The 12961-nt window shown below is 45.1% G+C and overlaps 1 protein-coding gene across 1 annotated transcript in view; it reads left to right on the top strand.

The window, feature by feature from the left end:
- Window positions 1–12961, top strand: part of smarca2 (SWI/SNF related, matrix associated, actin dependent regulator of chromatin, subfamily a, member 2) — a 70617-nt gene that overhangs the window by 10132 nt on the left and 47524 nt on the right. Inside the window, exons 5-6 of the mRNA XM_064937940.1 lie at window positions 2051–2146; window positions 7616–7862. Of these exons, the coding sequence (XP_064794012.1) occupies window positions 2051–2146; window positions 7616–7862 (343 nt within the window). The remainder of the gene's footprint in view (window positions 1–2050; window positions 2147–7615; window positions 7863–12961) is intronic.

Consider the following 12961-nt stretch of genomic DNA (forward strand, 5'->3'; position numbering starts at 1 on the left):
AACAGGTATACCAGACAACCCCAAATTACTCAAAACAGGTACCCAAACAACCCCAAACAGGTACACAAATGTACCCCAGACTTTTAAAGATCTGACCCAGGAGAATGCAGCCCAGTAGTGAAAATACAGGTTGGATTCACATAGTTGGCAGAATATAATCTTAAAGGGGAAGTTCACCTAAGACCACTTCTGGGCCCTTTTGATCACTAAATTATTCCATGTGTTATTTCATAGTTTTTGATGTCTTCACTATTATTCTACAATGTAGAAAATAGTAAAAATAAAGAAAAACCCTTGAAAAACCCTTGGTGTTCTAAAACGTTTGACCGGTGGTGTATATAAAACGTATGTGGACACACCTTTAAATTAGTCGGTTCTGCTATTTCAGCCACACCCATTGCTGATAGGTCTATACAATCGAGCACCCAGCCATGCAATCTCCATAGACAAACATCTGCAGTAGAATGACCTTACTAAAAAGCTCAGTGACTTTCAACGTGGCACCGTCATTAGGAGAACACTACCTGTCCCAATGCATAGTGCCAGCTGTAAAGTCTGGTGGAGGAGGAATAATGGTCTGGGTCTGTTTTGTCATGGTTCGGGCCCCTTAATTCCAGTGAAGGGAAATCTTAACGCTACAGCATACAATGACATTCTGGACAATTCTGTGCTTCCAACTTTGTGGCAACAGTTTGGGGAAGACTCTTTCTGTTTCAGCATGACAATGCCCCTGTGCCCAAAGCGATGCCCATACAGAAATGGTTTGTCGAGATTGGTGTGGAAGAACTTGACTGTCCTGCACAGAGCTCTGACCTCAACCCCATCAAACACCTTTGGGATGAATTGGATGCCGACTGCGAGCCAGGCCTAATCATCAAAATAGCTCCTGCAGGATTTTTTTGTTGCTATAAATCACAACTCGCACATGCTCATAATTAACTTTTCATTTCACACAGATCTGTTTTTAGGCACAAATGTGAGTAAAATGGTCACACTGTTGAGCCCTGAAACTCACTCACAGAGACAGTGAAGGAGCATCATGCTCTCCCTTTCCGCTGTGTAAAGAAATTAACCAACCACACTGCCCACAGGTTCCTGGGAGGCGGACAACAGAAGACTGTCAAACCAGCAGTTTCCCTGTCATCGCTCGCTTTGTGACTGACCGGTGCCTGAAGAGCAGCCTAGTTATTTTAAGTGGAAAAAGTTGCCGATTGAATATTAGTCCGTAATCTGCTGTTGCGCTAGTGGAAAACATTGTTTGGGGTGATTATGAGGATCCATCACAAGTGCATAGGGCGTAGGATCTAGGGGACTGGTCGACGATCGAGGGGACTGGTCGACGATCTAGGGGACTGGTCGACGATCTAGGGGACTGGTCGACGATCTAGGGGACTGGTCGACGATCTAGGGGACTGGTCGACGATCTAGGGGACTGGTCGACGATCTAGGGGACTGGTCGACGATCTAGGGGACTGGTCGACGATCGAGGGGACTGGGGATCTAGGGGACTGGTCGACGATCTAGGGGACTGGTCGACGATCGAGGGACTGGTCGACGATCGAGGGGACTGGTCGACGATCGAGGGGACTGGTCGACGATCTAGGGGACTGGTCGACGATCTAGGGGACTGGTCGACGATCTAGGGGACTGGTCGACGATCTAGGGGACTGGTCGACGATCGAGGGGACTGGTCGACGATCGAGGGGACTGGTCGACGATCGAGGGGACTGGTCGACGATCTAGGGGACTGGTCGACGATCTAGGGGACTGGTCGACGATCTAGGGGACTGGTCGACGATCTAGGGGACTGGTCGACGATCTAGGGGATTGGTCGACGATCTAGGGGATTGGTCGATGATCTAAGTGTCTGGTCGATTTTGTATTGGGCCTTGGAATCTATTTACTTGTCATCCATCATCTTAACTGTTTTTACAAGTGGTACCAGGTGTTGACACAATGACATTGTCAAACTCTGAGTTGCAAGTTATACCCATTATTTAACTGTTGTGTTGCCAGTTATGCTCATTATTTAACTGTGTTGTGTTGTCAGGTATGTCCTCTATGTCTGGCCCTCAGTCAGGCCCTGGTCCCACCATCACTATGCCAGGACAAAATCAGACACACGGACCCAAACCCTGGCCTGAAGGTTAGTCTGACTCAATTCCTCATCAATGGAGCCTTAACAGTTCTAACAGTCAGTTTCTTAACAGGTACATGTTTATCCATAATTGGAAGAAGAAACGTAATAAATGATTTCAAGTGCAGCGTCTGGATGCTCCTCATTAATCACATCAAACCAGCAAATATTTTTAACATCATCTGCAGAGTCACAACAAAATCTGTTGTATGATCTCTTATACACTATTTTAGGCCCAGCTGTTGGAACTTTGTCTTTCCTGGATATAGCCACTATTTTGTGATCACAGCATCCAATGGGTTCTGCAGTCAGTATTAGTAAAAATGTGATCAATACATGTGGATTATCTTGTTCCTGTATAGTTTGTAAACACCCTGTTAGGTTGATTAATAACCTGAACCAGATTACAGGCACTGGTTACAGTTGGAAGCTTCCTCTTGAGTGGACAGCTTGAATACCAGTCAATATTCAGGCCCCCAAGAAAGTAGACTTATCTGTTTACATCACATACACTATCAAACATGTCACACATTACTTACAGTGCATTCGCTAAGTATTCAGACCCCTTCACTTTTTCCACATTTTGCTACGTTCCAGCCTTATTCTAAAATGTATTAAATAGTTTGATTCCCTCATCAATCTACACACAAAACCCTATAATGACAAAGCAAAAAACAAATACAATTAAAAAACGAAATATGACATTTACGTAAGTATTCAGACGTTTTACTCAGTACTTTGTTGAAGCACCTTTGGCAGTGATTACACCCTCGAATCTTCTTGGGTGTGACGCTACAAGCTTGGCATACCTGTATTTGGGGAGTTTCTCCCATTCTTCTCTGCAGATCCTCTCAAGCTCTGTCAGGTTGGATGGGAAGTGTCACTGCACAGCTATTTTCAGGTCTATCCAGAGATGTTAAATCGGGATCAAGTCTGGGCCACACAAGGACATTCAGAGACTTGTCCCGAAGCCACTCCTGCTTTCTCTTGGCTGTGTGCTTAGGGTCGTTGTCCTGTTGTAAGGTGAACCTTCACTCCAGTCTGAGGTCCTGAGCACTCTGGAGAGGATTTTCATCAAGGATCTCACTGTACTTTGCTCCGTTCATCTTTCCCTCTATCCTGACTAGACTCCCAGTCCCTGCCGCTGAAAAACATCCCCACAACATAATGCTGCCACCACCATGCTTCACCGTAGGGGTGGTGCCAGGTTTCCTCCAGACGTGGTCCTTTGCATTCAGGCCAAAGAGCTCAAACTTGGTTTCATCAGACCACATGATCTTGTTCCTCGTGGTCTGAGAGTCGACATAGGTGCCATTAGGCAAAATCCAAGTGGGATGTGATGTGCCTTTTACTGAGGAGTGGCTTCCATCTGGCCACTCTACCATAAAGGCTTGATTGGTGGAGTGCTGCAGAGATGGTTGTCCTTCTGGAAGGTTCTCCCATCTCCACAGAGAAACTCTGGAGCTCTGTCAGAGTGACCATTGGGTTCTTGGTCACCTTTCTGACCAAGGCCCTTCTCCCCCGATTGCTCAGTTTAGCCGGATGGCCAGCTCTAGGAACAGTCTTGGTGGTTCCCAACTTCATCCATTGAAGAATGATTGAGCCACTCTTTTCTTGGGGACCGTTAATGTTGCAGACATTTTTTGGTACCCATCTCCAGATCTGTGCCTCGACACAATCCTGTCTCTGAGCTCTTAATCAAATAAAATTGTAGTTGTCACATGCCCCGAATACAGGTAATACCTTACAGTGAAATGCTTACTTACAAGCCCTTAACCAACAATGCAGTTTTAAGATACCAAAATACAGAGAAAAAATAAGAAATAGAGTAACAATAATTAAAGAGCAGCAGTAAAATACCAAGTGACGCTATATACAGGGTGTTACGGTACAGAGTCAATGTGGAGGCTATATACAGGGTGTTACGGTACAGAGTCAATGTGGGGACTATATACAGGGTGTTACGGTACAGAGTCAATGTGGGGACTATATACAGGGTGTTACGGTACAGAGTCAATGTGGAGGCTATATACAGGGTGTTACGGTACAGAGTCAATGTGGAGGCTATATACAGGGTATTACGGTACAGAGTCAATGTGGAGGCTATATACAGGGTATTACGGTACCGAGTCAATGTGGAGGCTATATACAGGGTATTACGGTACAGAGTCAATGTGGAGGCTATATACAGGGTTTTACTGTACAGAGTCAATGTGGAGGCTATATACAGGGGGTACCGGTACAGAGTCAATGTGGAGGCTATATAGAGGGGGTACCGGTACAGAGTCAATGTGGAGGCTATATACAGGGGGTACCGGCACAGAGTCAATGTGGAGGCTATATACAGGGGGTACCTGTACAGAGTCAATGTGGAGGCTATATACAGGGGGTACCAGTACAGAGTCAGTGTGGAGGCTATATACAGGGGTTACCGGTACAGAGTCAATGTGGAGGCTATATACAGGGTGTTACGGTACAGAGTCAATGTGGAGCCTATATACAGGGTGTACTGGTACAGAGTCAATGTGGAGGCTATATACAGAGGGTACCGGTACAGAGTCAGTGTGGAGGCTATATACAGGGGGTACCGGTACAGAGTCAGTGTGGAGGCTATATACAGGGGGTACCGGTACAGAGTCAGTGTGGAGACTATATACAGGGTGTACCGGTACAGAGTCAGTGTGGAGGCTATATACAGGGGGTACCAGTACAGAGTCAGTGTGGAGGCTATATACAGGGTGTACCAGGAACAGAGTCAGTGTGGAGGCTTTATACAGGGGGTACCTGTACAGAGTCAATGTGGAGGCTATATACAGGGGGTACCAGTACAGAGTCAGTGTGGAGGCTATATACAGGGGTCACCGGTACAGAGTTAGTGTGGAGGCTATATACAGGGTGTAACCGGTACAGAGTCAGTGTGGAGGCTATATACAGGGTGTACCGGTACAGAGTCAGTGTGGAGGCTTTATACAGGGGGTACTGGTACAGAGTCAGTGTGGAGGCTATATACAGGGGGTACCGGTACAGAGTCAGTGTGCGGGGGCACCGGTTAGTCAAGGTAATTGAGGTAATATATACAGTTGAAGTCAGAAGTTTAAATACACTTAGGTTGAAGTTATTAAAACTCGTTTTTCAACCACTCCACAAATGTATTGTTGCCAAACTATAGTTTTGGCAAGTACGTTGTGCATGACACAAGTCATTTCTCTAACAATTAACAGACAGATTATTTCACTTATAATTCACTGTAGCAAAATTCCAGTGGGTCAAAAGTTTACATACACTAAGTTGACTGCCTTTAAACAGCTTGGAAAATTCCAGAAAATTATGTAATGGCTTTAGAAGCTTCTGATAGGCTAATTGACAATATTTGAGTCACTTGGAGTGGTCCCTGTGGATGTATTTCAAGGCCTACCTTCAAACTCAGTGCCTTTTTGCTTGACATCATGGGAAAACTCAAAAGAAATCAGCCAAGTCTTCAGAAAAAAAAATTGTAGACCTCCACGTCTGCTTCAACCTTTGGAGCAATTTCCAAACGCCTGAAGGTACCACGTCCATCTGTACAAACAATAGTACGCAAGTCTAAACACCATGGGACCACGCAGCCGTCATACCGCTCAGGAAGGAGACGCGTTCTGTCTCCTAGAGACTTACATACTTTGGTGGGAAATTGCAAATCAATCCCAGAACAACAACAAATTACCTTGTGAAGATGCTGGAGGAAACGGGTACAAAAGTATCTATATCCACAGTAAAACAAGTCTTATCTCGACAGACTACGGTTTGCAACTGCACATGGGGACAAAGATTGTACTTTTTGGAGAAATATCCTCTGGTCTGATGAAACAAAAATAAAACTGTTTGGCCATAATGACCATCGTTATGTTAGGAGGAGAAAGGGGAGGCTTGTGAGCCAAAGAAAACCATCCCGACTGTGAAGCTTGGGGGTGGCAGCATCATGTTGTGGGGGTAACATCTCAAAACATCAGTCAGGAAGTTAAAGCTTGGTCGCAAATGGGTTTTCCAAATGGACAATGACCCCAAGCATACTTCCAAAGTTGTGGCAAAATGGACAACAAAGTCAAGATATTGGAGTGGACACAACTTCCTGACCTCCATCCTATAGAAAATTTGAACTGAAAAAGCGTGTGCGAGTAAGGAGGCCTACAAAACTGACTCAGTTACACCAGGAGGAATGGTTCAAAATTCACCCAACTTATTGTGGGAATCTTGTGGAAGGCCAACTGAAACGTTTGACCCAAGTTAAACAATTTAAAGGCAATGCTACCAAATACTAATTGAGTGTATGCAAACTTCTGACCTGCTGTGAATGTGATGAAAGAAAGGCTGAAATAAATCATTCTCTCTACTATTATTCATTTCACATTCTTAAAATAAAGTGATGATCCTAACTGATTTAAGACAGGGAATTTTTACTAGGATTAAATGTCAGGAATTGTGAAAAACGGAGTTTAAATGTATTTGGCTCAGGTATGTAAACTTCTGACTTCAACTGAACATGTGGGTAGAGTTATTAAAGTGACTTATGCATAGATAATAAGAGAGTAGCAGCAGTGTAAAAGTTGGGGGGCCAATGCAAGTAATCTGGGTAGCCATTAGTTTATCAGTTTAACTTGTCAAAGTAAAGTTTACTTAAACTCTAATCTTACAATTGTTTATTCTCTCTCATTTTTACTATACTGTGTTTTTATTTAAGCTATTTGCAAACTTTTTGAGATGGCACATCTTTACACCTATACATTCATTCGATTGTTGATCATGAGTAGGCTGTGCCTAGGCCAACAAATTACCTTCAAATTCAAATGGGGATTAGGGAGCTTAAAGGGAAACTAAGATATTAAAATAATGAGAGGGGAGGGGAAAAAACATGACATTTGTTGCTTTCCACTCTTTCTACAATCTTAATTGTTCTCTTACACTATGTTAATAGTCTAACTACCACATATGCATTGAAAAATCTTGCAATGGCGATTAGAGAAAAGGCCATTTGGCATGTCGCCGTGCTGTGTGCTCTGTTGTGTGCTCTGTTGTGCACTGCTAGATTCCAGCGATGCAGTTAAGTTAAAATATGCTAAACCATCATTTGGTTGTCAACAATTGTCGATAGATGATGCAATCGTAAAATCACCCAATCCTACCATGGCCTTAAATTTAACCTGGGTGTACACACTAGGCACAGCCTAACCTGGGACCATGCCTCAGGACTGCCTGGCCTGATGACTCCTTGCTATTCCCAGTCAACCTGGTTGTGCTGCTGCTACAGGAAAGACACTCGTTTAATGTGAGAGGCTCAGCGATTTTGAAAGTCGTGCAATGTATACCCTTTTGTCTGGCTCAGTTAATCCTAACCCAGACCCTGGTTTGAAGGTTAGTCTGGCTCAGTTTGATTTGGATAGTCTAATTGGTTGATTTATGTAATGTGATTGACCACAGATATTTGTGCTCTTCCTGTTTCAGGCCAAGGTGGTGATATTCCCAGCAACCCCCAGAAGCTTCTAGCTCCGCCCCCCAGTGGTAGACCCTCACCTGCCCCACCCCAGGCCCCTCCTCCTGGACCCATGTCCGGCCCCTCTAATACCCATCAGCCCCAGGGACAGCAGCCGTCGCCCGTCATCACACTGCAACAGAAACAGAACCGCGTTACGCCCATCCAGAAACCACATGGCCTGGACCCCACAGAGATACTGCAGGAGAGAGAGTACAGGTAACCCTTGACCTCTAACCCCTGACCTCTAATCGTGACCTGTTTAGAATCCACAGGGCCTGGACCCAACAGAGATCCTGCAGGATACCAACAACACGAGTGACCGACACAACACAAGTGACGTCAGAGTGCGCAGCTGAACACTATGCTGAAAACACTTGGTTTGGTGTTTTTGATTTAAACATAACCAATATTCGCCAGAGTGGGGCTGCGTTCAAAGGCACTGCATCTCAGTGCAAAAGGCATCACTACAGACCCTGGTTCGATTCCAGGCTTTATCACAACCGGCCGTGACTGAATAACCATAGGGCGGCGCACAATTGGCCCAGCGTCGTCCGGGTTACACAAAACTCAAACCGGCTGCGTGTGTATGCCATAAATTTATTTTGTCCCCCCACACCAAACGCGATCACAACACGCAGGTTAAAATATCAAAACAAACTCTGAACCAATGACATTATTTTGGGGACAGGTTGAAAAGCATTAAACATTTCATGGCAATTTAGCTAGCACTTGCTAGCTAATTTGTCCTATTTATCTAGCTTGCTGTTGCCAGCTAATTTGTCCTGGGATATAAACTTTGAGTTGTAATTTTACCTGAAATGCACAAGGTCCTCTAATCCGACAATTAATCCACAAATAAAACAGTCAACCAAAACGTTTCTAGTCATCTCTCCTCCTTCTAGGCTTTTTCTTCTCTGGACTTTATATTGCGATTGGCAACTTTCATAAATTAGGTGCATTACCTCCACCGACCTCGTTCGTTCGTTCTTTCAGTCACCCACGTGGGTATAACCAATGAGGAGATGTAGGAGGCAGGACTTGCACCGCGATCTGCGTCAGAAATAGAACTGACTTCTATTTTAACCCTTGGCAACACAGCCGCTCGTTGGCACGCGCAATAATTGAATAACATAAATTTCAACATTTATTTTGGTGTAGTCAGCCTGTTAGCAGTAGGCAGCCATTGTATATAAAAAATGTGTTCTTAACTGGCTTGCCTAGTAAAATAAAGGTTAAATAAAAGTCCCAGATGAGTTTTGCAATGGAGCACTCTTTGGAGAAATGAACGAACAGTTCAAAACGCTGTAGGAGCTGTTCTACTACGCTTTGTTTCGGGACAAACAGGATCACTTGAGTTCCAATGAGGCAATTGTTTGCTTGCCGAGGATTATAGGCTTGAGGTGGCTTCCTTGATCACACAGGTCGCCAGCCTACTTAACAAACTGGGGAAAACGCAGAGTGGAATGTTTTCTAAACCGATGGCAGGACGACGTTCGTGCATTTTGGATCCGTCCAATCTGATGGACTCCTGATGGATTCCTGAAGTCTTGTCGTTTGTCGTTACCTGACTGGCCCGTGTTTCCCGGAGTTCGCCCATCTCGTAGCTGAGTCGAAGGAGCACAGCAAGAGGAGCATTGCAATCAATGATGGTCAAATGTCACGAGCCGTGGAAGCTGAAGACCACGGCCTCCCGCAAGGTAGTCTACACTCCCAGCGGGAGGCCCGGAGAGGACACAAACAATGTATAGTTTTGCCGTCCTGGAGCCTGATCTTCCTGCATCTTTGTCTATGGGGTTAGGGTTAGGGTAACCCTGTGTCTGCAGCCGCAGTGTCTACTCTTACGATTTTGAAGTGGATGTCTGCAACCTTCTTTCCCTGCTCTGGATCGAGAGGGACTTCTCCATCTGTCAGAGGCCTGCACCAGGCGCCGGGAGCAACGGGCTCAGGTTATCCTGCCTCTCGCTCGTCCATAAAGGGTTCTCCAAATCCTGTGAAGTGTGGGAGTGGTCCTTCTCGCCAGCCATGATTTTGGGCAGCTCGATGGTAAGAAATGTGACCGTTCCTGGTGCAAAAACCACATCCTATCCCGGAGCTCGAGTAAATGACATCCCTAAGCTGCTCCTGAATGTACTACACCAGGACATGGACATTGATTCTATTGTAGTCTATGTGGGGTTTAATGACATTATGAATGACAGCTCTGAACAGTTGAAACTGGATTTCAAAGAGCTGATTGACTCTCTGCTAGACACTAATAAAATACATTTACATTACATTTAAGTCATTTAGCAGACGCTCTTATCCAGAGCGACTTACAAATTGGTGAATTCACCTTCTGACATCCAGTGGAACAGCCACTTTACAATAGTGCATCTAAATCATTAAGGGGGGGGGTGAGAAGGATTACTTATCCTATCCTAGGTATTCCTTGAAGAGGTGGGGTTTCAGGTGTCTCCGGAAGGTGGTGATTGACTCCGCTGTCCTGGCGTCGTGAGGGAGTTTGTTCCACCATTGGGGGGCCAGAGCAGCGAACAGTTTTGACTGGGCTGAGCGGGAACTGTACTCAGCGGGAACTGTACTCAAATACCCATCACATCTGACCCTGTGCCCTTCTCTGAATCGCTTTAGCAGGATTCTTTTCTCTTCACAACTGGCTACGTGATTATTGCAGCTCAATGGGTAAAACTTTTGTTGACAATTTCGATACCTTTTGGAAAAAGGTACACATTTTATAAGGATGGGATCCACTCAAATCACTTGGGTTCCTGGATCCTTTCACAGCATTATAAAGAGGATGGGATCCACTCAAATCACTTGGGTTCCTGGATCCTTTCACAGTATAATAAGGAGGATGGGATCCACTCAAATCACTTGGGTTCCTGGATCCTTTCACAGCATTATAAAGAGGATGGGATCCACTCAAATCACTTGGGTTCCTGGATTCTTTCACAGCATTATAAGGAGGATGGGATCCACTCAAATCACTTGGGTTCCTGGATCCTTTCACAGCATTATAAAGAGGATGGGATCCACTCAAATCACTTGGGTTCCTGGATTCTTTCACAGCATTATAAGGAGGATGGGATCCACTCAAATCACTTGGGTTCCTGGATCCTTTCACAGCATTATAAAGAGGATGGGATCCACTCAAATCACTTGGGTTCCTGGATTCTTTCACAGCATTATAAGGAGGATGGGATCCACTCAAATCACTTGGGTTCCTGGATCCTTTCACAGCATTATAAAGAGGATGGGATCCACTCAAATCACTTGGGTTCCTGGATTCTTTCACAGCATTATAAGGAGGATGGGATCCACTCAAATCACTTGGGTTCCTGGATCCTTTCACAGCATTATAAGGAGGATGGGATCCACTCAAATCACTTGGGTTCCTGGATCCTTTCACAGCATAATAAGGAGGATGGGATCCACTCAAATCACTTGGGTTCCTGGATCCTTTCACAGCATAATAAGGAGGATGGGATCCACTCAAATCACTTGGGTTCCTGGATCCTTTCACAGCATTATAAGGAGGATGGGATCCACTCAAATCACTTGGGTTCCTGGATCCTTTCACAGCATAATAAGGAGGATGGGATCCACTCAAATCACTTGGGTTCCTGGATCCTTTCACAGCATAATAAGGAGGATGGGATCCACTCAAATCACTTGGGTTCCTGGATCCTTTCACAGCATTATAAGGAGGATGGGATCCACTCAAATCACTTGGGTTCCTGGATCCTTTCACAGCATTATAAAGAGGATGGGATCCACTCAAATCACTTGGGTTCCTGGATTCTTTCACAGCATTATAAGGAGGATGGGATCCACTCAAATCACTTGGGTTCCTGGATCCTTTCACAGCATTATAAGGAGGATGGGATCCACTCAAATCACTTGGGTTCCTGGATCCTTTCACAGCATTATAAGGAGGATGGGATCCACTCAAATCACTTGGGTTCCTGGATCCTTTCACAGCATAATAAGGAGGATGGGATCCACTCAAATCACTTGGGTTCCTGGATCCTTTCACAGCATAATAAAGAGGATGGGATCCACTCAAATCACTTGGGTTCCTGGATCCTTTCACAGCATAATAAGGAGGATGGGATCCACTCAAATCACTTGGGTTCCTGGATCCTTTCACAGCATAATAAGGAGGATGGGATCCACTCAAATCACTTGGGTTCCTGGTTCACAGCATAATAAGGAGGATGGGATCCACTCAAATCACTTGGGTTCCTGGATCCTTTCACAGCATAATAAGGAGGATGGGATCCACTCAAATCACTTGGGTTCCTGGATCCTTTCACAGCATAATAAGGAGGATGGGATCCACTCAAATCACTTGGGTTCCTGGATCCTTTCACAGCATAATAAGGAGGATGGGATCCACTCAAATCACTTGGGTTCCTGGATCCTTTCACAGCATAATAAGGAGGATGGGATCCACTCAAATCACTTGGGTTCCTGGATCCTTTCACAGCATAATAAGGAGGATGGGATCCACTCAAATCACTTGGGTTCCTGGATCCTTTCACAGCATAATAAAGAGGATGGGATCCACTCAAATCACTTGGGTTCCTGGATCCTTTCACAGCATAATAAGGAGGATGGGATCCACTCAAATCACTTGGGTTCCTGGATCCTTTCACAGCATTATAAGGAGGATGGGATCCACTCAAATCACTTGGGTTCCTGGATCCTTTCACAGCATTATAAGGAGGATGGGATCCACTCAAATCACTTGGGTTCCTGGATCCTTTCACAGCATAATAAGGAGGATGGGATCCACTCACACTTATGTTCCTGGATCACTTGGGTTCCTGGATCCTTTCACAGCATAATAAAGAGGATGGGATCCACTCAAATCACTTGGGTTCCTGGATCCTTTCACAGCATAATAAGGAGGATGGGATCCACTCAAATCACTTGGGTTCCTGGATCCTTTCACAGCATAATAAGGAGGATGGGATCCACTCAAATCACTTGGGTTCCTGGATTCACAGCATAATAAGGAGGATGGGATCCACTCAAATCACTTGGGTTCCTGGATCCTTTCACAGCATAATAAGGAGGATGGGATCCACTCAAATCACTTGGGTTCCTGGATCCTTTCACAGCATAATAAGGAGGATGGGATCCACTCAAATCACTTGGGTTCCTGGATCCTTTCACAGCATAATAAGGAGGATGGGATCCACTCAAATCACTTGGGTTCCTGGATCCTTTCACAGCATAATAAGGAGGATGGGATCCACTCAAATCACTTGGGTTCCTGGATCCTTTCACAGCATAATAAGGAGGATGGGATC

The sequence above is a fragment of the Oncorhynchus masou genome, chromosome 25 (assembly GCF_036934945.1).
Source record: "Oncorhynchus masou masou isolate Uvic2021 chromosome 25, UVic_Omas_1.1, whole genome shotgun sequence".
Taxonomy (NCBI): Eukaryota; Metazoa; Chordata; class Actinopteri; order Salmoniformes; family Salmonidae; genus Oncorhynchus; species Oncorhynchus masou.